This window comes from Leptonotus elevatus, chromosome 9, assembly GCF_054856555.1.
Source record: "Leptonotus elevatus isolate MCC_2025b chromosome 9, RoL_Lele_1.0, whole genome shotgun sequence".
Taxonomy (NCBI): Eukaryota; Metazoa; Chordata; class Actinopteri; order Syngnathiformes; family Syngnathidae; genus Leptonotus; species Leptonotus elevatus.
The window spans coordinates 8,154,260-8,178,247 of record NC_141247.1 but is presented as its reverse complement, the minus strand read 5'-3'; the positions used below and the strand labels follow the sequence as shown (position 1 = coordinate 8,178,247).

The 23,988-nt window shown below is 39.8% G+C and overlaps 1 protein-coding gene across 1 annotated transcript in view; it reads right to left on the bottom strand.

Moving 5' to 3' along the window:
• Positions 1–23,988, bottom strand: part of gpc3 (glypican 3) — a 125,530-nt gene that overhangs the window by 51,316 nt on the left and 50,226 nt on the right. Inside the window, exon 3 of the mRNA XM_086085799.1 lies at positions 5,588–6,270. Coding sequence (XP_085941925.1) covers positions 5,588–6,270 — 683 coding nt within the window. The remainder of the gene's footprint in view (positions 1–5,587; positions 6,271–23,988) is intronic.

Here is a 23,988-nt window from a genome sequence, read left to right as displayed (position 1 = left end):
AATGAATGTAAAATAAGAAAACAATACATCTATCATTAACATGATTGAAAAGGAGTAGGAATAAGTCAAATACTCATTTAACCTTACACCAACATCTTTTTCATTATGAACTAAATAAAAACACTTGTGTTTATATATACATGTATTATAACTATATATACATTGTACATACACACATCAATCGACACTGATATAAATACATTCATTTACTCATTACTGTATCAATATCAGCAATATATAAGATATTAATTTGTAAAAAGACAAAAACAAACAACAACAACAATCTAAAAACAAACAAACCCTCAGGCCGCGTATCTTGTAAACCTAATTTGCTTATATTTATTTTTAAAGTGACATTGTTTCAATTCCACACTCAGTGTGTTCCACAGTCTTACTCCATTTTGTGTAATGCCGAATCTTTTTCATTGTTGTTCGGCATCTTTGTAACAATTTTTTTTTCTGAATTAATACTGCTGTAAAAAAAAATCATTTTATGAGGGCTTCATCTTGCTTTAGTTCTGAATAAAGAGATTTGCTCAGGAGGTCAGATTTATTCTAGTGAAAAATCATGAAAAATCCAAACATGTTTGCCTTATTACCTTTAACTGGTGTTTAAATAACTAAAATGCCAAGCTAACTATAATATAATTGCTTTATTAATTGATTTGAGCATGGCCAATGTCAAAGTGGCCCTTGCATCCTTCAATTTTTATGTATACGGCCCTCAGAGGGAAAAGTTTAGACACTCCTTGTGTAGACACTGCACTGATCCATCTGTCGATCTCTTGTTTCATTCTTCCCTCACTCATGAACAAGCTTGCAAAGACAACATGGGTGACTTGACTTCCCATTTAATAGTGGACCTTCTAGTCTATGGTCTAATTATTTACTATTCACAAACATATCGTATAGTACACAATGAGTTAAAGCAAAGGAACTTCTTGCCTAAGTTCAGTTCAACTTGTCAATTCGTTAAAAAATAGACATAAATCCAGTTCATAAATTTTTGCTTCGCATCAATAAGATGTGAAAAAAAAGAAGTCATTAAATCTGCACTGAACACTAAACTAGATGACTCAGTGATGCGATTCACAGCGGAGTTTAAAATAGAGGTTTGCTACTAGGCAAGGTTATGAGAGTTCTCTTGTAAGGAAATTGATTTCACAGTTTTCACTCACAGATTTGTCATTTCTGAGCCATTCAGAGATGTTAAAAGCATGACATCCACTTTATAGACGATAATGAAACGGCAAAATAGACTGGAATATGATTAATACAAAAGAACTGAACTTCCCAATAGGTATGAAATTATGAGGTGATTGTGTGCATTGAACATTAATGAATGAATGTGTCTTTTAGTGCAAATTCTGTGCAATTGAGATTTGCAACCGCTATATTTATAGTGGCATAAATGTGAAGTAAATAGGACACATTTGAGCAAACTGGCAATCAGCAAGAGAGCCAGGAAGTCACTTGATGAACAAAATCATATGCGTGTCTACAGTTTGACTTCGCCTTACAAGAATTGTCTTAAGACCTGTTATGTTTTACACGCTTATAGCTATTTTTTTTCCCTAAATAATGCTTTAATTTCCAGAGTTCTGTTTCCTCAGTGAAACGTATCTGGACTTGACTGAATCTGCACATCAGCAAGACAACAGCAGATCAGAGAACAGAGGAACGTGAATAGTTGTAAAAGAATGTCACCACCACGGTGACGAGACGTGGCATTATAGCGTGCCTGCGTGAAACAACACACAACAGACAATCTCCAACAATGCCGGCCAGATCCATCATCTTCGTGCCACAGCCGACTTCCTGTCTTCATTCGAGCCGAGGCCTGGCTGGGTGATGAATGTCTCCTCCGCGCTCGTCTGTCCTTCGTCCTCTTGGGTTCACCCACCTTCCCCCCCACCATACTTCTATTCTGTCCCCGTCTTTGTCGCTACTTCGCTCCTCTTTCTCCCGAGTAACTGATAAAAATAGAGCTTCATAAATCATGCATCTTCACTCACAGCCGGGCAAATGAGCGGCAGAAAAAGAGGGAATGACAGAGCGGGTGTAATGTTCAGAGTGAGATGTACAGAGTGAGGTGGATGACATCAAACTCCGGGAGAAGGGAGGGGAAGTTGACAGCGGGATAGATTGGAGCTGCGGGGTTCTTGGCTGTCCTCTCTTTTCTCTGGGAACAGGTTCATTCGTGTTGGATTTGTGCCGAGAGGAAGGAATGAACATTAACATGCTGGGGGAGAAGGTCGCCAGACTTATGACGGTCACCACGCCAGCAGGGCCCATGTTTAAAGTGTTCACAGACGAGACGGATCTCTCCCTACTGTGCTCAGTCAATCTGTCTGTCACCGTGGGTAACAGCTCGGAGAGCATCCCAAGAGGGCAAGTTAAGTGAGAGACTTGAAATCACATGAAACCGGCAAACAAGCCGCCAACAGAGGATCTTTTCTAAAACTATTGAAGTATACATAAGAGGGCTCGTTTTTTCCCCCTTTGCGAGGTGAATGCCTACATGTCAAAGTCAGGTTAAGAGTTTATGGGGAAAAATGTATTTGTATTGTATCAATCTAACAAATAATTTGACGTATGAATGGATTTGTCTTAGTTGTAAATGAGTAAAGAAGACGGAGGCTCCCATTTACAAACACGTCTCATCTCATTCATTCATCATTTCAGAGCAAAAATCGTATTAGACTCGAACAATATCTTTGAAATCGATGTCTGAAAATATATAAACCTTCTCAAATAAGCCAATTAATATATATGCTGAGCATTACCTTACATACCATCATGTCTTCAAGTAAACACTTTCTGATCCTTTTAGTGTACATTGTACATGCCTCGGAACAACACTAACTCAATACGTGTGATGTACGTACCGCAACCAATGCTATACAGAACTAAAGTAGGCGACCCCAAGTCACACGATGACAATGGAAATCTTGCTATACTGTGCAATCAACTTTGAGGCAGATATTGTAATGCAAAATTTAGCATTAGCATTTAGTGCATAAAAAGGGTAGCTGACTATCACTTGGATAGATCCAACTTATATGTATACTTACTTCTACAAAATCGATTGCATCTATATAGATAACAATAATTGATGAAAATCAGAGTAATTTGGTGTTAAGTATAGAGACATCACAGACCGTTTGCATTCTTAAGCCCTTTTCACATATTGTATTTAGCAGGACATATCATCATCAATCCCACTCATTGTGTATGTGGTGAGGGGCTGGGACCACAGAACGGAGCGTTGCTAGGCGGCACATTGTGGCAAGAGGACTTTGTGTTATTTTGGTGGACTTGTTTACAAGTAATGGCATAATTAAACTATCCAAGTTCATGCCAAGCTATTAGTTATTATCTGCTGCTTGTGTCCTCGTCCTACATGTTAAAATGACCAAAGTCACGGCTCATGGAAGATACATTTGACATCTAACCAGCGGCTAAATCTCCATTATTGCTTATTGTATTGCATTATTGTAGTCTGCTACGTCAGCACTTCCAAATATAAGCACGTTGGCAACTGATCATTTCACGTTGCAGCGTAACCTTTTCTACACTTAGTGAGTGCCGTGCGAAACGGGCTTTAAGCTCCTTTTCCACTGCATAGTACTGTGCCTACTTGGCTTGCCACAGCTGTATTCTCAATTTGGAGTTGAAAGGTGAAAAGTACTTATTTGAGTTTAAACTATTAAGTATTTTAATTCCTCTTGTGACATTTTAGAGAGACAAAAATATCAGTAGGTGAAACAACTTTGCTGTCCTTTCAATGACACCCTTGGAGCACTCACCCACTAAGACAAGAGACGCACGACCTTGTCACAAAGTGGAGCAACACACTGACATGGCAGCTATAATCCTATATAGTGGAACCGGTCTTAGCAAGGAACACACATTAAAGTCATCCGTGGCAACTGTAACTGCAATGGTATTTAATTTTAAATGGGGATCCTGCACAGAGCGAGCGAAGGAGCACCAGCGATTTGTGGATGCGGAGTAAGCGAGGTCAACCTGCGAATTAATAAATAATGGTTTGTGAGTGGAAACCCAGTCACTGTGGGGATTCTGGGTGTGAGAGTGAAAAGTTCACCAGATATACAAGAGCAAACACACATCCGGCTCTGTCGCTGTGGCAGACAAAAATGCCTCCATATTTCATGAGCACTTCTCCCTGACTTCACTTGTGGGCCTCGAACAAACCTGACGCTTTTATTGCAGTAGAAACCGCACATAACGGGTCACCGCTATTGGGACGGCTTTTACTGCTGGAAAAAAAAAAGAAATGCTTGTTAAAACAATGTTCTCCGACACTTTTATACATTCACTTTATGACTCGGAAAATGTTGCTTTTAAAACTGCTAATATACTCTCACTGGTACACCTACACATTTTATAGAGATCCAAGAGGGCATTTTTTTTCTAAATACACCTTTATGAATAATAATGCTCACTTGTCAAAAATGTGCAAAATTTCACAAGAAAACATTTTCTTAAAAGCTCTGTTTGATCATTTTGGTTTTGGTACGGATGTGTGTTGAGGACCCAAGTGCAAGGAAACAGGGAGGCAAGGCACGAATGCTCTCAAAAAGAGCATTTGATATTAAAAGAAACAAAAAGGGAATCACGGATTAATGAAAACTACTAAATTATCAAAAGTCCAAAACAACAAGATTTTAACAGACAGCAAACAAAATGAACCAACAAAGACGGAAACAAAACAGGGAACTAAATACAAGCAAACAAACCAGATAACGAGGAGCACCTGGACAAGACACAAGTGACTGAAGGAGCTGATTGGTAGAGACGAGGGGTTGACGAGCACAGGTGGAAACAAAAGGCTGAACGAACAGGAGAAGACGTGAACCACAAGACAACCGCCATTTCTCTATATGAAGAACGCTGACTTGAGCATACTTGAAAATGTTCTTCCCAAGAATGCCAGTCTTTGTAAATTGCAACGGGTGTGCACTTGTGAACCCCCCCCCCCCCCCCCTCCCCCCAACTCTGAAATCTCAATAAATGAATCCTTAAAATTTTACTAAAATGTTGTGCTCAATGGAAAACCACAACAAACTTGTTGCACCCCCTGGTTATTTTTTGAATGTAAAGACACTTTCAGACAAATTGTGACAAAAACAAGATTCAACATTTGAGCTTTGGTACCCCTCAACTGGTCGCCAGTCAACTGCAGGGCACATATTAAGTATTCATCAAGTCTTTATAGAGTCTTCAATTATTAAGATTCCATGCATTTGGAAAACCATGCAATCACAGGGCGAATATTGCAAACATGAACATGAAGATTTGAGCCAAGAATTAAACTCTAGCGCCAAGGTGCTCGCTTATAGATTCAAAGGAGAGACAGACACGATACTTTGCACAAATAACAAAATGGGAAAAAGAGAGAAAGGTGAGCTGGTGCGTCTGTAATTCAATAAAAGGTTTGAGCTCACAGACATCGAGACTGGCAGTAAAATCATTGTTTCCCCTCATAAAATTCAGAGTTCCGATTTTATTGTATTTTCTGGTTTCGGGCCCATGTGTGCGTGTGTGCGTGTGTGTGACTCACCACACCACTGAGACGGCTGCGCGCATTTACAGCGTGTTTGAGAGCCAGTTTGATCATAGCTGGGAGTCTGAGGACAACCGCCTCCATGTCCTGTTCGCCGCTCATGGCCGCCGCCAACTTCCCCAAGCCGTCCACGTACGTCTTCCAATGAGGCTGCACCTCGGCCGCTCCCCCCAGGCAGCCGTGCATCACCGCTTGGCAGAAGCCCCTGCAGACTGGCGGCCCCAGCAAGCCCTGGCAGTGCGGACAGTACCACAATCTCAACAAGGCTCGGCCACAGTCCCGACCGGGTCGCAGGTGGTCGGTGGTGTTAACAACTTCGATGCCCAGGTTCAACGCCTGGAGAAAGACTCGCGTTGCCAGGAGGGAGCGGGAGAGGCGAGTCGTCATCAGTTTGGGATAAGGGCCGAAGGCTCCCGAGTCCTTCCAGGCCTCTTTGATACACTCCTCAGACAAAGACCCACTGCCCCCAAGCAGGCGTCGATATGTCATGTGAAAAAGGCGGCCATAGAGCACTGCCACCATGTGATCCACTGTGGAGTCCGAGCCCAGGATGTAGAGCGACATGTCCAGGAAGAGCTGCCCGACTGAGCTCTGGACTCCACCTCCGAGAGCGGGGAAATCCGACTTGAGCATAGCCAGCGTTGCATTCCGACCATGACGCAGCACCAAGTCAAAAGCCTCTGCAAGACAACAAGCAAACAAACAGGGGGTAGTTATTAGGGGTGAAACGATAACAGCAATATCGCAATATTAAAACTATCGTCGTTATTAGTGCAATTTAATTTTAATGTGGCATGTTTTTGCCAGGCGGCACGGTGGCTGACTGTGTGCTCCAGCGACCCTCGTGAGGAATAAGCGGTTAGGATAATGGATGAATGGAAGGATGTTTTTGCCAGCTGCGTTTAAGAGCCACCCTAATGGCCAGATGAAGGCTGGCCATTAGTGTCTGTGTAGGAACGCAACATGTTGGAGTTCCTACAAAAAATTGACTCAATTCATAATATGTTATTAGTGATTGTCAGTTGTTTATGTGCATTGAGGTTAATGTTACCTGTACTATATGTATATGTATATATGTATAAATATGACCTCAACTAATTGGCATTATGTAGATGAAACATTTTAAATAAAATTACTGGCTAAACCTGTTTCGTTGGCACTGCTGTTATGCACAAAGCAATAATGTGCTTTTTTTTTATCAATGTATTAATTAATTAGAGGTGTCAAAATGAGTGCGCTAACGCCACACATTTTTTTAACACACGATTAATGACCACCCCTTTCTTGGAAAGCCTGTACTGGGGGAATTCCAGTTGCAATGCAGCTGACACGTCCACGTCAAAATTTAGGAGTAATACATTTAATACTGGGATCGAGTTATATTTTACAATTGAAAAAAATTGCAGAATTTCACACGTTACTTAGCGTTAAAGATTAGATAGCTCTTAATATGAAAAGAAAAATGCACTGAGCTGTCACTATCTTACAAATGCAAGTATGCCCTCTAGTGGCAGAAAAAAAGACCTCAACACAAATTAATATCACCTCGTTTTTTACAGTACATATTTTTAATCTTAACAAAATTTTATGAATTAATATGAAATTACTGTATCAAAGACTAAAAGATGCAGCCATAATTCTATTGGTTTAACATTTTTTCCACTTTTATGTTAACAATAGTATGAAAACTTAAATAAAATATTTTAGTATGAAAATATTTTATTGTACAGTTTATTGATACATTTAGAACAGATATAAAATTTGTGATTAATCGTGAGTGTATATATATATATATATATATATATATATATATATTACAATATCATGGGTTTTTATACCATGATGTTTTTATATATCATGAGATAATAATTATCGTATCGTGAGGTTAGTGTCATGACAATATCATATAGTGCCCTTTGGATATTTTTACATTTTTAGTAGTTATTGTCAAGGATGATATGTTTATGGATAGGTGGGGTTAAAGCACAATGAAGCACACTCATACAGGAGCTGCTATTGGCCACAGCTCACACCAAGACACTCACACGCAACCAGACAAATTATTTTCAAAATGTTTTATAGGTGGCCTCTGTGTATGCCAGATTTTTACCTGTTACCGTTTTGTCTGGAATGTATCCCCATGATGAAAATTTTATTGTAGTTCAAATATGATCTCTAGTAATGAAATAAAAGAGTAATCCAATTGATTTTTTCTTCACAGTGTGGAAGAAATAGCCTACTCCATTACAGTTATGGCCAATATATGTAATATGTTTGTTTTGTTATTTTGTGGTGGTATTTTTATTAAAGAGCCTTGTGTTGAACTTTTCCTTATCAGAGGTCTAACATTATTTTCTGGAGTGCAAAATACAATATAACACTGATAATATGACAAAAAACAAACAGGAACTCACAATGTGTGTATTAATTAGTGCTGTCAAAGTTAAAGCGTTAACTGATTAATTAATCGCAAAAAAATATTGCATTAATCATAATTAACGCAGATTAATCCCATTATTAATTTTGACCATAGATGATCCTTTAGCGTGACAGCGTTTAAGGTTGCACAGGTTGTGTTTTAGCAGTAAACATAATTACATGTATTAAAGTAAAGCATTTAATAAATGTGTACGTATCACATTTAGAATATTTGTTCATATCAAAATATTGGGGTCATTTTTTTCCATTTTAAATTATGCAAGTAATTAACTGCTTAGAAAAAGAAGAGGCTGAGCGTGTGCAGTGGATCAAAAAATGTTGAAGACGTCCTCTTAGCGTTAAATGTCAAAAGAATGAACACATAACCAGTGCTCTTCAAATTTGGCAGGGAAAGCCTTTTTTTTTATTAAGCGATTAATCAAAATTCTAAGATGTGATTGATCAGATTAAAAAATGTAATCGTTTGACAGCTCTAGTATTAATGTTTACATGCAGACAGTACTGTATACGAGTGTCCCTAAAGGAGCAAGGAAAGTGAGGAAGGAAAATAATCAGCGGCATCCTGAGTCTCCAAGAGTCAACGTCTTATCTCCAAGCTGGCACAGGAGATGAGGGCTCTATCACCGCAGACAGCAGCCGTAGCATGAAAGGACAATAATAGCAGGGATTTCTAGCACTATTATCGAACTTCACGGGGAGCAGAGAGTCGGTGCAATGAAGCTTTCCCCTGGAGAGAGAGGCAAGTAAGTGATGCTGAAGTTATACCCCCACGGGTCCACTCCACCTCCGTTTGGAACGATACCTTGAGCTTCTAGTGTATGTGCAGGCAAATGCAATGCTATGAGGGACACTGAAGGCAGTTATGGCTTATTTGCTTGAACAGCATGCCATTTCATCTTTTTTTTTTAATATATATATATATATATATATATATATATGTCTGATTTCACAGGAGATGACTTGATGGGAAACTTTCATTTTTGTCTTCATTCTGCATCAAATGATGCTCTTAGCAGTCCTCTGAGACTTTTACACAGCGAAATGATCTGACAATCTGTCTCAGTAGCGCAGAGCAAAAAAAACAAACAAACAGGTTTTGCAGTGAACAATTTTACCCAATAAGGAAGTTGATATGTGACACGACATCCACAAAAGATATGGACAACTGGTTTGCTTTGAATAAGCGCTATCAATGAGAAGAGAATAGCACAGGAAATACAGCATCACCCAGCAAGCAAATTTACCATATGAAAGTCAGTACCACTGTATTTTTTTATTGTGTATTTCAATGGATGAAAACATCATCATAAATACCTTCTTAAAAGTCATTTCACTTTTAAACGTAGTCTTCATCATGCCATGATGAGCACTGATTGATGGTCTAAGATTTGTACACACGCTTAGACATCTCATCTCTATTCAATCGATAGGTCACAGGGTATCTTTCTCTTGAGATTTTATAGGAGCGATATTAAGCTTTGTCTTAATAACGGCTCTCTGACATGCTTCAGTCCAAATACGCACAATACACAGACGCTCAGAACACTCCGTTTAAAATTGCGTAGCTTTTGTTCAGGCGGTTCTGTTTTGGGTCACTACTCGTCCCTTCCAAAAGGCTTTCATTACCAGGATAATTGGGGGGTCGGTCGGCTACTCGTTCTCAAATAGCCCAAGGTCTGAACACAAAAGTGAGTCCCCATAAAGATAAGACATTTTCACTCATGGAGAAATTACACTTATCAATTTGTGTGTGGATCCGTGAATATGGCGCACATACGCCCACGTCAACAACTTTGAACATTAAAGCATGTGTCATTAATCACAAGCGGTGTTATGTAAAGTAGCTGCACTGCTAGATCACAATCTGGCAAAATTCAGACACATTTGACTAAATAAGAAGCTTACTTTCACACTCGAGACCAAACTATTTGTATACAAGCAAAAAAAATTAAATTTTCTATAATGGGTTCCACTAAAACAGCAAATATATAACCAATATCCAATATTTTAATGTATTTCAGACAGAATATGAATTAAATGTGGAGAAAAAGCAGACGAGGTTACACTAAGGATGTGGAAGCAAGGGAGTAAAAGTCCAACTACTTTTTCATCACGATAAAGAGACAACTTTCCTTAAAGTAGCACAAATGAGCAACAAAGCAGCATTTGGCAGCACCTTTGGACAAAAGCGGTATTGTTTTCCCTTGAATTTCCCTTGAAAGAACCACATTTCCCATGAGGCCAAGCGCATATCATGTGAAATCCGGACGTCCAAAGAAGTCCGCAGTTGGACTGAATTACATTGTTTCCAGTGGCTATTTACTATTTTTTCTTTATACAGCACTGTTTTTCTCAAGTATGTTAACAGCAGACGATGGTTGTGGTCTTCTTAATTGTACACACAAGCGGCTGCGCTCCCACCCTGCGATGCATTCACAAGCATTCGTAGACAAGAAAAAACACAACTTTTGAGTGTTGCGTGGCTGGTCGGGTGAGTGTGGTAAACTGATGGCTATTTATTGCTACTATGCAATTTTCCAATAGCTAACATTAGCATAATAATTTAATAATGTGAGCATAGAACGCTACCTTCTAAAAAGAGCCGAGTCCCCGCAAAGGCAAATCCTCAGGAAGGCTTTTTAGCATCATTATTATTGTCGCCTCGGACAAAAATCTTCGTTTCTTGGGGTGTTTTGTAGCTTCTGCATGATAACAGTAATCATGCGTAAACGTTTGACTCGACTTTCGTCTGGAACGACTAGCACGTATGCCGTAAAGCAGTCTGCATGTTTGTAGTTTTCTTGTGTGTGGCAGAGTTGACACCACCCACCAGTTGTCTAGTGCCAGTAAAAATGATAGAGACCCCGTCAGGCCATGACAAAGGTTTCATTAATCTAGCTGTAAGTCTATGTTTTATCAGCAGAATTATGAAAATATGAATTGAAGGTTAAAATCCTATTTAGTGTTACTTTCATATGTTACAGTTTTGAAAAAAAGTTGAACCCGCCCTCAAACGTTTTAATCTAATGAAATCTGATCTTTTTATAAACAAGGGGTTTGCGATTACTGATATCAGGTATCAGTATTGATCCAATTCCAGCCTTAATATAAGGTATCAGGTAGTCGTGGAGGTTGTTAATACCAGCCACCGATACTTAAGGCAAACACATTTTTTTTGATCTACCATTGAGTAAGTCCTCCTCGGCATTAGTTAGCACTCTACTGCAGTTTTTGACACATCATCTTTATCAAAAAGTCATTGTATTACATGAAATTGTATTTATCAAAAGTACTAGAGGTATCGGTGCATATTCAAAAATGATCAAAGAGAATACTTGTACTGGCATTGGTTTGAAAAAAAAAAGCATTATTGAACAGTGCTATTGTAAATGGATCTCTTTGGAAATTGCTATATAAGTACATTGTCAACAGAATCCCTTAAGAATGTCCTTGGAAGAATGTAAACAGTCACACAATCACCCTTGTCTCAAGTTAGATTACTGTTGACATGAGCGTGCACATGTGCGACAGGTCTCGGGTGCACCTGCCACTTGCCCAAAGTCAGCTTGGATCAGCTCCAGGTCATCCATTTCCCCAAATGAGGATAAGCGGTGTCGAAAAAGGATGGATAATCACACATTTCTTTGGGTTGTGCTCGCCTGGTGCTGGTTCTCATTATTTGAGGCTAGCTTCCTTGATGGTACACGCACACACCATAAATAATAACTCAGTCTTTCATCGACTTCTCTCAAAGAGACTCAGTGTATTGTTCACGCTTAAGACGGACTTTGTGGGGTATGTATGGTGTGATATGAGTGTTAAGTGGATTTTTATTGATGACTTGAAGTAGATGTTAGGTAATATGCTAATTGGATAGGCTTTCTTTCATCCGGCGTTAATGTGATAGCATAACGCTTCAGGAGATCAAAAGGCAAGCGTAGCGTTATCGCCTTTATACAGCAACACGGTTTGATTAAGAAGTCTTAAGAGTGTCGTGGTAAACTTTGGTTTACATTTTTTAGACTGCTGCTACACCTGAGATATACAGTACCTTCCCCTGATAAGAGAAACTTGAACAATAAATGTGGTGCCAGGCTGCAAATCCACCTCAAGCGTATTAGCTTCTTCTTTCTTTTACTTCTTAGTTTCCTCGAATTCAGCTGCTACCTATAGTATCTCTTTCACCACGAACAGCAGCCACTTTGTAAAGTTTTCGAGACAGACGAGCGGGCTCGTGATAAACGCAATTTAATGGCTGTAAGTAGCCAGGGTCATGGTAAGAAACACCGCAAGCCCATTTCCTGCGCATGCTGCTGTTTTTTTCCCCTCATCAGTGAAAGCCTGTGTGGGATCAGGTGTCCTCTAATGGAGGGAGAGGGCCTGTATGTCAGAGACCTGTGACATTCTGGATGCGACTGCAGGGGGGTTGGGAACACACATTAGCAAAGCAGTAGCCCACAGATGGATAGCTACAGGGACACAATTAGAATTAGTGATAACATTTACTTTGTCAGTGTCACAGATGGAGGCAAGCTGGCTGCCCGTTTGTCCTCTGAGACTGAAGGCACACGCGCGAAGAAGCAGCGAGATTGAAATATATCGACCTCATTCGCCCCGGCCCTCCAAATTCCACAAGATTTTTATAACTGCAGCCAAGTGCTGGCAAAAAGACTTAGGAGAGGACACAAGCAAGAGCAGGCTAGACAGACTGGACTACTTACAATATGATTTCCATCCCGGAGTCCTGTCAGTTTCACTAAATTAAAGTGTCTCATTTCCTTTAAGTATTCAAATACAGATCGGGTCCCTCAAAGTCCTGCAGAGGGCACTGACTGTCACCAGTGTTATATTTCCATCGTGTTAGCATATCATAAGGCAGATCTTCTTTCTAAGTTTGTCATGTCATTATCCAAAGTCTGCCTTAAAGCTGTGCACATTAAAAATGATCTAATGCGAAGACAGCCCTTCATTTTGACATCAAGAAGCTGAAAGTGACACGAAACAGGCTTTTAATATAATCTATGAACGCTCTGTCATTGAACGTGTGCCACGTTCATGAAGCCATCAGACGGCTTGTCAAATAAATCAGCTGCGGGGCTCATAGCAGACAAGACCGGCTGACCACTGACTGTGGTTGTCTGCCATAGCAGACTCGCGCTGAACCGCCTCATCAATCTTCTCGCCATTTCCCCTTTTATCCGCGTGTGAAGAAAACATCAATAAATTACCACAACAATGAGACTAATCCATTTGGATGATGGAGTGTCACCTCTAGATGCCATAGAGACGGATGTAGAAGTTGCAAACACCTGGTCCTGGTCAAAATTGTGGATGTGCGAGCTTCCCAAGGAGGACATTCATAAGGATTAACAGCGCACCTTCAAATTCCACCACAGAAAGTATTTTTATGATGGGATATTTGATGATGGGAAAAAAGAAAATGAGTCGACTACCACGGAAATGGAAATGCTTGCAACACAGTAAAAATATCCCTTTATGGTCTAGGGACCCTATTTTGGCAGACTGGCGCTCGTGCTCTCAACATAAAAACAGGCGTAAATATTGGTGCCAGCTAGGGAAAGTCTAGTCTCGTGTGTTTGGGGCCGTTTTGCGTCTCACTGGGTGTTATGGCGCACGGAGCTGCCTCGTCTCTGATGTCCCTCACAGCATCTTAATTTTCGTGTTGAGGCAAGTCTATTTTACCATGTTTGTGAACATGATATGGTATGCCTCGCTGGGAGTTCTGGCTGCTGTCGCACCTCCGGCTCGTCTCACAATCTGGTGACAAACAGTAGACTAGGTTTTAGACTTGCAAAAAACAGGTCTATCTAGTGGCGCATGTAAGGTGATTCTGGTGGATTTGATCAAAGCACAGGCAGACAGATTTTGCACACCACGGACGTATGTGGTTGATGTCATCCATTTCATTCATAAATATGACAACGAAGTAGTGTTGCACAGAATACCGGTACCAGTACCATACCTTGATGTTTTGGCATCAAAAACGGCTCGGTATCAAAATTTTTTTAGCACCGGTTCTTAAAAAAATAAACACAAGACAGCCTGCCAACTCTTTTTTTAAAGGCAGGTACACATGCACGCATGGCCACCTGTCTACCGATATGCGGAAAACGCCTTAAGCGGCACGCCTTTTTCAGTTTGTGTGTGAGAGGGCTCAGGAAGATGGCTTCACGCACTGAAAACCGAAGCGCTCGCTGGCCTCCTCGTTGAGAAGCACGATGCGCTAATTAAGTGTAAGTATGCATAGAAAAAGCCCAGATGACTGACAGAGCGACAGGTTGTGACACATTTTTTGACACGTCCCTTAAAAAATAAGTCGAGCGTAAATTATTTTGTTTCCAGTTTGTGGTATTTGATTACGCATTTGACTAATTGGGAGCGTAATGGAGAAGAGCAGAGACATGCACGCACACTCTGGCAACGTTACATTGAGTCATGGGAGGAGTGCCACCGTATTACCAATATTTAAAACGAAAGACATCAAATGCAGTCAAATACAGTACTTCAAGAATATGGCATGCAATGCGAAAGCACATACAGTATATACATAAATATATACAGTATTTACATAAATGAACATGTATGCATCCTAATATTTAGAATTACCGGTAATAACAAGTAAAAATAATTTTGCTGCTTTTGCTGATGTTTTAGATTTTTGTCGAGGTACCGTTTCAGTACCGGTATCGTACAGGTATAGTACTGAAGTCAAAATTTTGGTATTGGATTTTAATGCAAATGTGGGATGCCACTACAATTGGCCGTGAAAAGGCTCTGTTTAATTCCACAATGGCGCACAACACCCAGGTACGCACAAATCTACCTGTGCTAAATCTTAAAAAAAAAAGTTTAAAAAACGTTAAAACAGTTAGCCTGCATGTTGCGCTAGGCTTGTGCTGGGAACCAAAATAGGTGAAATACATGCATTAGATTCTCTTTGTCACCATGTCTCCATAAAAGTTAATGTTAAGAACTTAACTGTTTTTATGTGTTTTACTGTTTCCAGCAGTTAAAGCAACACAAAGGAACTTTCAGTTTACGTTGATTATGGCAACAACATATGGACAAAAGCAGTATTGTTATGTCTGAAGGAAGACCACATTTCCTATGAGGACAAGAGCATTGCGTCGTTTGTTTTTTTAGCTCACTCCTTCAAGTGGAATCCGGGCCAATGTTGATCCTTGACTGTCCTTTCATCCTGGGTAGCTTTTGATGTATGCCATAAAGCAGCCAGCACATTTGTAGTTTTTGGAGTGGCAGTGTTCCTACCATCCACCTCAAAGTTGCTTAGTGCCAGTAAAAATGATACAGACCCCTTCAGGCCTTGGCAAAGGTACCATTCAACTGGTTTAAAGTCGATGTTTCATCAGAAGAGTTATGAAAATATTTTATTAAGGTTGAAGAGTTCCTTAGTGCTACCTTAACTAAAAAATACTTACCTATTATTAGCTGTATAACATATAATTTAGGTTTTATATTTCATAACTTTTTTCACTGGTATTTCCTATGGGCCATTGGGTTTAAATAGTCTATTATGCAACAGGATAAAGTGCTTTATTTGTGTGTATTTTCAAAAGTCTCTTTAAAACTTGAATGTAGCCAACTTCAATTTATGAGTTGAATGAGTCTCAGCTCAAAATGCTGATTGAAATCCAGCCACGCTTGTCCTCGTTAGGGTCATGGCTGAACTGGAGCCTATCCCAGCTGATGCTGCTCATATTGAGAATGCATTGTGTATTGTATGTATTGACCAAAATATATTTGAATTGAAAAACGTTGAATGAAGACATTAATTAAGCATTTATTGAATTAAATAGAGGCCTGAATCCTACTGTTTTTTTTTTTATTGAATCCCGCCACCAATTTAAAAATATTCCAGGATGACAATGAAAAGATGTACATATATGATTCTAAATGTCCTCAATAGCAGTCATTACAACACGCCCACTCATACACACACTTCCCAGCAGACTTTGTGATGGAATTTTACAAGTCTGTCTACAACAAAGACAGTTGTGGTTGATCGACTGTAAAAACACAATGCTGCTTATCCAGACACTTTTCCCAAACTGTTCTAGGTAATCTGAGACTTGATCACCTCGTAGGATGGGCCCACGTGCCCACAGTGTTACAAGGTGGCTTATGGGGGGTGGGGGTCTGATTCCTGGAACCATGCAGACAGGATGCTGGTAACGCCCAGACAGCATCACCAGTAGACCGTGATGGCCAGTGGACAGCGGGGTGGAAATGAGATTTGTATTAGGTTACTCCATCTGTCCTTCACGGTAAACATACACCAACAAACACTGCGAGCACACACGCACACACATCCACAATGCATTCCCGTAGAGCACAACGGTAGCCAGGTGGCCACAGTGTGAACCAACATTTGGCACGCGGTGGTGTGACAGCCAGGTATGATTCCGGGTGAAAGGATGAGAGACAGTCACACAGCTGAAGATCGTTCTTTGCATTTATGAAAAAGTGTGGCAAATACATTGGCACCTCAGACTTCCAATTCTGGTTTTCAGAATCTATTTTCAGTCTGATTAATTCAAGTACCACTGTACATTATACTCTGCATTCACTTTCTAGGCTAACTACATTGAGTCTGCTCTAAAAGGCAACCAAGAATATATCCATTCATCCCCTTCTGTTAAAAATGGATCATTGGTCCAATAAACACATTTCCCATTCCGAAGTTGCAACCAGAGCATGCAGAAACCAATAGTCTTGTATTGAAGCTGATACAAAATATACCAGGCTTCTTCCGCTTTCAATATTTCTGACTTTCGCTATTGACTTTGTTGGTCCGTGGCGCTGGCCTAGGTCAAAAGGGCCGACTAGCGGGCTCCATCAGAGGACAGCCTACTGCAGTGCAGAGGACACAGCGGGTTGCAGCGGACGCAAGGACATAAGCAAACCCAGCAAAGGGCCAGAGGGTAGAAGAAGGACGGTTTTAGTATGATCTTGCCAGAAAAGAAACCTTGAGTAAGGCTTTGAAGCTGCATTCAAAGGCAGCAAGAGTCAAGCAGCGCCAGAGCTGCAAGGCACTTCTTGGCAAAAGTCAACCACATTGATAGTGTGAAGACACAACTTGCAACTCAGGATTCAGGAATACTATCACGATAGAAACGGGTCCTTTCGTGAAATTTGTATCCTATAATTAGTGGTAGGAAGTAAAAAGGTCCTTAAGTAGATTTTTCAGGCATCGGTACTTAAGCTTTTTTTTTTTTTTTTTTTTACCTGATAACGTTTTACTTTTGCTCGCTACATTTGAAAGGAGATATTTGAACTTTCTAATCCTTGCTTTGTCAAATCAGGCTTCTTATTTTATTCAGCTTCTGCAGGTGACGGTGCAACATAAAACAAAACGTATCGTAAATAGACAGAGGTGAAATCGATTGATTTGGATGTCGGGGCCTCACTTCATGTTGATATGTAATATGGTTGTAAAAGTACATTTCAGAGCAGTCAGAGCTCTAAGATCAATTTTTAATGGTAGATTTTATAAGCTGCATTTTTTTGTGCCCAGTAACCTAAATAGCTATTTGTTTTTAGCATTTCGTCAAGGCTCGAAATAACTTATTTTCTTTTTTTTTCAATTTGCCTGCTAGTTTGCTATTCAAAATTGGATACTTTCCGTTTTAATGTTCTATCAAGACTTCTGTGAAAAGTGTACTCAATATCACAACCACTTAATTCTGGTGTTTAATGATTACATGTCATGATAGCTTAGCAAGTAGCATCTCTTCGAGGAAAACAATGTAAAATTTCCTTTTAATTTAACTAAAGTTGGTTTACACATAATACATTTATGCTTCTTGAAAAAAAAAGTAAATTTCCCTTTCCTTATATCCAGCCCAGTGTCTATAAATTTAACGGCAGTTGAGGTGGGTGCTGAAAGTAGTAAAATCCCGCTCTTGCAAATTCATGCATTTTAAAACTTATGGCTCGAATGCAAGTACTTTCAAACTTACTAATAACTAATAACTCACAATTAAGGACTCATAACTTTTTATTTAGGTGTAAACACGTTTGAGGATAACACCCTGTAATAATACACAAACAATAAAACATTTTCAGAGTAAATCAACCGACTCCAAATCTTTCTACCTAGAACATGAGATTTGCAAACTGAGCACACAACATAACATAAAACCGTGCATTCGAACAAGACAAAAGGAAAAGAAACCAAAACAAAAAAGAGGTCTGATCAGACATAAATTCTTCAAATTGTCAAATACCAACAAGGCTTGCTTTGTTTTAACCCTCATCAATGTCCTTCCAAAACTTTAGATTTCCTTACATATAAAAAAGGTCGACATTTAAATCACGGTTGATTTGAAGACGTTGTACGTTGGACTATGTAAGTCCGTCTGTACGTCGGGCTTCATTCAGAGGCAACGCGTTTCCGTTCCGAGTTGTGTTGTTGATGTTGTATAGATTGTTTATATTCAAATTTTCTACATGGTTGTATACTGTTTTGTTCAAATTAACTAAATAGCTTATAAAGTAAAAAAAAAAAAAAAGTGTTTCGTGCGTCGCTCGAAGTCACGTGTTTCCGGTAGAGGTCCATTCGCCCAGCGTCTGCAGCTAGACCCTTATGTTGCCAGTTGGTGCTTGTTGCTAGCTAGCTGGTGCTGCACAGGTAGCACCAAGCTACAGCAGAAAGCAGCAAAAACAACAACAAATTTGTAGCGTCTTGGTGTCCCGACACAGTGCTGTACTAGCCCCCAGCCATTAGCCTAATGCTACTGCCAGACCTTGCGTCAATCGAAACTTCGCTCCTACTTCCTACTCCTCATTAACGACCCTGTGACTTTTTACGAGGTGCAAAATGTTCATTTCAATATTCTGGAATTACTCATGTCAGACTGTATCCTCATTTCTTTTCAGTTTTAACCTGACCAAACAAGACATAAGTGATTTTCCTAACAATCAATGTATACCTTACCAACTGTCACCACAAAACTGAAACAGTGAGGTTGAGTTGGTACTGTAGCTCAGGTTGCTTTCCGGGGCTGCAATTTAAAGATGGTGGATTAAAAGGATTTGCGCAAAAACCCATCCCGAGTGAATGCAATTTAAGACGGCATGTAATGAACAACCAAGCTCAAGTGCTCCACTCCAAATCAAGTAGCCACACTGTTCGCCCAATGTGCATCCGTAAGAAGGTCCTGTGGCGTTAGATGAACATCCTCCCACACATGCACCCACTCACATGCGCAAGATTACATTTTGCAAAGAAATGTATTTTTCACACACAAACACGCACTGACATTTCATAAAGTTTTGAAGCGCAGCGTGGAGGACATACATGAGAAATAATCTGTAAATTAGGAAAAAGGGTCACAAGATGACAAGTTATTGAAGTTCAAACAGATGGCAGCACAGTGTGAAAGACATCGAGCGAGAGGAACAAGGAGTGTGAACGATGGAGAGATCCAGGAAGAGTGAGATAGCTGCTGCCTTTGTTATATACACCAAGGAGGTGATGCTCTCATCACTTTCTTTCTCTGTCACTAAGATGTCACATAAACTACTGGTGCGATGCGCTCAAATGAATAGAAAACGCAACACTTATTCTGTGTTTACTTAATAAAATCAAAAGAAAAAAGGGATGTGAGCAAGTTCTTCTTTCCTCTTTAATGACTACAAGCTGAATTTAATTTAAAAAATATTAGGGCACTTCCTTGCTCTTTTAATGATTAATAGCAAGCCACGAGAGCTCTTCTGGCCTCATATATTCTCAGTACAAGTACATGTCATTAGATTAAATTAGTAGGCACTCACATTAGTCCAAGTCCAAATGCTCATATATGACGTCATAGAAAAATGCAAATGGACTTTTCTCTCGTGTTATTGGTGTGAGGAGATTACAGAGATGGGTCGTCCTCTCTAATGGCAATAGTACTAAAACAGGAAGTCCATTCATTAACTGAGATTTTCTTTTTCTTTTTGACCAGCCATGATTTTAGGAATTCCAGTTCTGAAGCGCCACTAACACAGCTGTACTTATACTTGATCCAAAAAGAAAAGGCGGCAGCTGTCTGAGAGACACAGGAACTACCGACAGCGTGAAACGGAAACAAGTCAAGCCGCCAACTCCAAGTGCAACACTTCAAAGGACGACAGAGAACGCAGCAGCGAACGATTGTTTTAAGTGTGAACTGAAAGAATATCTGATGGTACTGCCGAGCACACAGAATGCCTGGAAGAGGAATGAGCAAAGTAGCAGTTTAGATGGCTCATATAAAAATGAATTTGCTTATCGCCCTCATGTGAAGAGATGACCAACCTTCCAACAAGTCGCTCATTTTTATGTCCACTATTCACATTTAGTACATTTGTTGTCACATTTACATTTTTTGTCTTTTGTGCAACGTTACAGGCGGAGCGAGCAAATTCAAGCGAGTAGGGAGTATATTTGACAGCAAACATGCTCAGTGAACTCACTTCAAAAGAACTCTGTTGTGTAACAATCAATTTGAAGCTAAGCTCTTACGTGATCCTGTCATTAAACGCGCTAATAGCGCTAAAGCACATCAGACACAGCAATGAGACGCCGATTGCTGAGCTTCACCTGCTGCAAATATTACAGCATATTAGTATGTGACTGACATTTAAAGCCAAAATACACTTCAATGGAGCAGAAGGCTGATGGAAGACTCCCACACATACAGTTGAGAAGCAATAAGCTGCAATCTGTGAGCTGTGTTCGCTTAGCTCAGGATGGTCTCGCTGCTTTCGGCCTGTAGAAGTGTGAAAGAAGTACAATACGCAACTGGTCCCAGATCTGTCCTTCTGTAGTCCATAACAGGACATCCAATTATTTTCAACCAATTATCCTGTCCGGAGTCACGGGTGAGCTGGAGCTATCCCAGCTGACTGTGGGTGAAAGGTCGATAACACCCTCGTCGTATAAATAGTGAAAGTGGCATCGAGTGGGGAGCAATGCCAGGCCAGCTGATCAAAAGTCACCAATGGGAACCCAAAGCCTTTATAACATTGTAGGGAGTAGTACACTATCATCAAACTCATTCATTGAGTATGTGGTGAGGGGCGGGGCCGCGGGGGCCATCAAATGAAGCGTTGTTGGATGGCATGATTAGAAAATGTTCTAACCAATAATGTCAGACACGCGCCTCCAATTGGAGACGAGTATTTTGGCTGACTTATTGACAAGCAGGATTAAACTAAGTTCCCGCCGAACCCTTAGTTTTTTGTTTTGTTTCTTGCTGCTTGTGTTTGCCTCCTCCTTTAAATGAGCAAAGCCAAGTCGAGGTGCGGTCTAACCAGTGGCAGAATCTCTGTTTTTACTTCCTGGTAGGCTGCTACGTCAGCACTTCCAAAAATGGGCGAGTGCAGTGCGAAAAGGGCTTTACACTACCAATGGACCTTGATAGGGCAAGGAAACTTGTTAAAGACTCAGTGTGTAGTCCTTAGCACCATCTAGTGGTCAAAGAATAGCATTAGAAGCACGCAGGCGCACGTACACTATGGTCGCTCAGAAAGACCACATTTCGCAAGCCTACCACCAATTCTTATTTTGTGTGAGCAACCGAGCATCTCGGCGAGCAACGGCAACTTGGCGCCTGGTGAGCGACGCCGAAAGACAGAGCAAGCCAGAATTAGCCAGAGCTGCTAACAAGAGCGTCTAGCAGAAGGAGCTAGTAAAAAAAAAAAAAAGCTAGTAAAAGCTTGCGAGAGCAAAGCAGAAAGTGACAAGCGACGGCCCCGAATCACGGGAGTCAGTGATGACCACCTGCAGGCCCAAGCTATGGAAGGTAAGCGGTGGTCGACCCATTGGGTCCGACACTCGATGCAAGCACCACCCGGGCTTACTACATTCGCGAAGTTGTCCTTTGGGCATCTGTAGCAGGAAGATGGCGGTGAAACATGGCAGCTCTAGTAAGGTGAGACTACAGCCATGTAATATAATTAGTGATTACTAGACCTACAATTATATATATATAAAAAATATGATTATGCGATACAAAATATATATTTTTGCATACTATTGGTAGAAACTGTTTTTTTTTTAATGAATGAATCATTATTTATGAATTATTATCACTGACTGTCCCTTTAAATTTCAACATGTACACAATACAAGGCAATGGAACATTGTGATATCTCCTAGCCAATCATTTATGAATGATATTGACAACAATTAATACATTAAATATAATTAATTCAATATAATCCAAAAGTTGGTTTTAATAATTAAATTGTAATTTTAAAAAAACTACTAAAATATTCTGGGGTTAAATGGTTGAATTTTCAAGTATGAGGGTCTATAAAGGGTCAAATGTTCTCTATATAATTATACGATCTCAATAAAATGAAATAAGTACAAAACTGACTTGATTTGATTTGTTTTAATAACTTGTTCAAACCAACCTTTTCCAATTAAGATCAGTTATTTAAAACTTTTCCTCTTAATGATTGTACTTCATAACTGCTGATGAGCTAAAACTAAGTAAAAATCCGTAATGGCCTAACAAAGTTGATAAGATGCTCTTTAGGACCATGTATATTTTGTTCACCAAGATTTAAGTGCTATTCAATTTCCATAGGATTGTCTCTGCTTGTGATCATGTTGAGCGTAATGCAAGCTGACTACTTTGCTGATGACTGTGGCACCACTCCAAGAGTTGACACTGCCTCTGCCGTCACCTCCTACAAGCACAACAGATGTCCTTAGATTTGATGAATCCATCAGTTTATGAAACAATTGCTCGACTAATGAAGGAAGATTTGTGATTTGAATAGCTTTTCTCGGTCCACGTAGTTTCAGCCATTTTAATGAAGCAGATAAGGGAAACTGCAGTCATACAGCAAATTCAAACATGCTTTCATATTGAAAGACACCCTGCCTAACATGCTCTAAAATCAGTGTTGTGAGTGTTGTACTAAAATGCCTGAAAATGCATTTGACTTGGTAGCACTGTGATGACACAAAAAGCAACAAACATCAAAAGGTGTTTTGAAATCCATTTACAAGGTAGTTCAACACGCGGCATACCACAGATTGTCATTATAGCATGCAACATAATCTCTCCTTTGAATTCCATGAATTAATTTGGGGGGAAATGTTACTGTATAATTTAGTGTGGCAGAGAAGATCAGGATTAGCAGACAAAAGCAGTGCAAAAACACTAATGCAAGAATTGGAAACATTCTGGTGGAAGTGCTAATGAAGATGGCATGAGCCAATACAAAAAGAAACATTTTGTTTTTCTCATATTTATCTTATCTTATTTGAATACACTGTACTCATTTTAACCACTCTTTCTACTGTACATATAGGGAATACAACACATACCAAGTCCATAAAGCTGAACTTCCGTTCTTGAAAAGTGTTTCCAAAGGAACTAGAACCCTACGTGGTCAGGAGCAAAAAATAGCTTTATAGTTTGTCCAAGCACAGCTGTTTATGTTGGTTTAAGTCAGGGATCTGCAACCTGCGGCTCTGGAACCACATGGATCTCTAAAAAAAAAATCATATTTTTTTCTACATATTTTAAATTTTTTGAGAAAATATTCCTTAAATGAATTAATGATTTAGTTTTTTTTTTTTTAAGACAAATTTAACATTTCAAAAAAATGTCAGAGTCCAAATTTGTAAGAGAGATAAAAGCTATGTGAAATACCTAAACATCTCGAAAAAGATCTTGATACTCCTTAGCGCTCACCAAGGCCACCCACCGACAAAATCAGAGTATTCCCGCCAGCCACATCCAGGAACCAAATTGTGAATATCGACAGCAGATTAATTGCAGCCATAATACAACCTTATCACGACAGCCTGGCATGTTACATCAAATGTCCAAACAGAATTAGAGCTAGACAATGTTCTTACAGGAACAGCAATACATGTTATCAATGCAGGTGTATAAACAAGAGTTAACCTTGGCAGTGTCAGCAAGTAA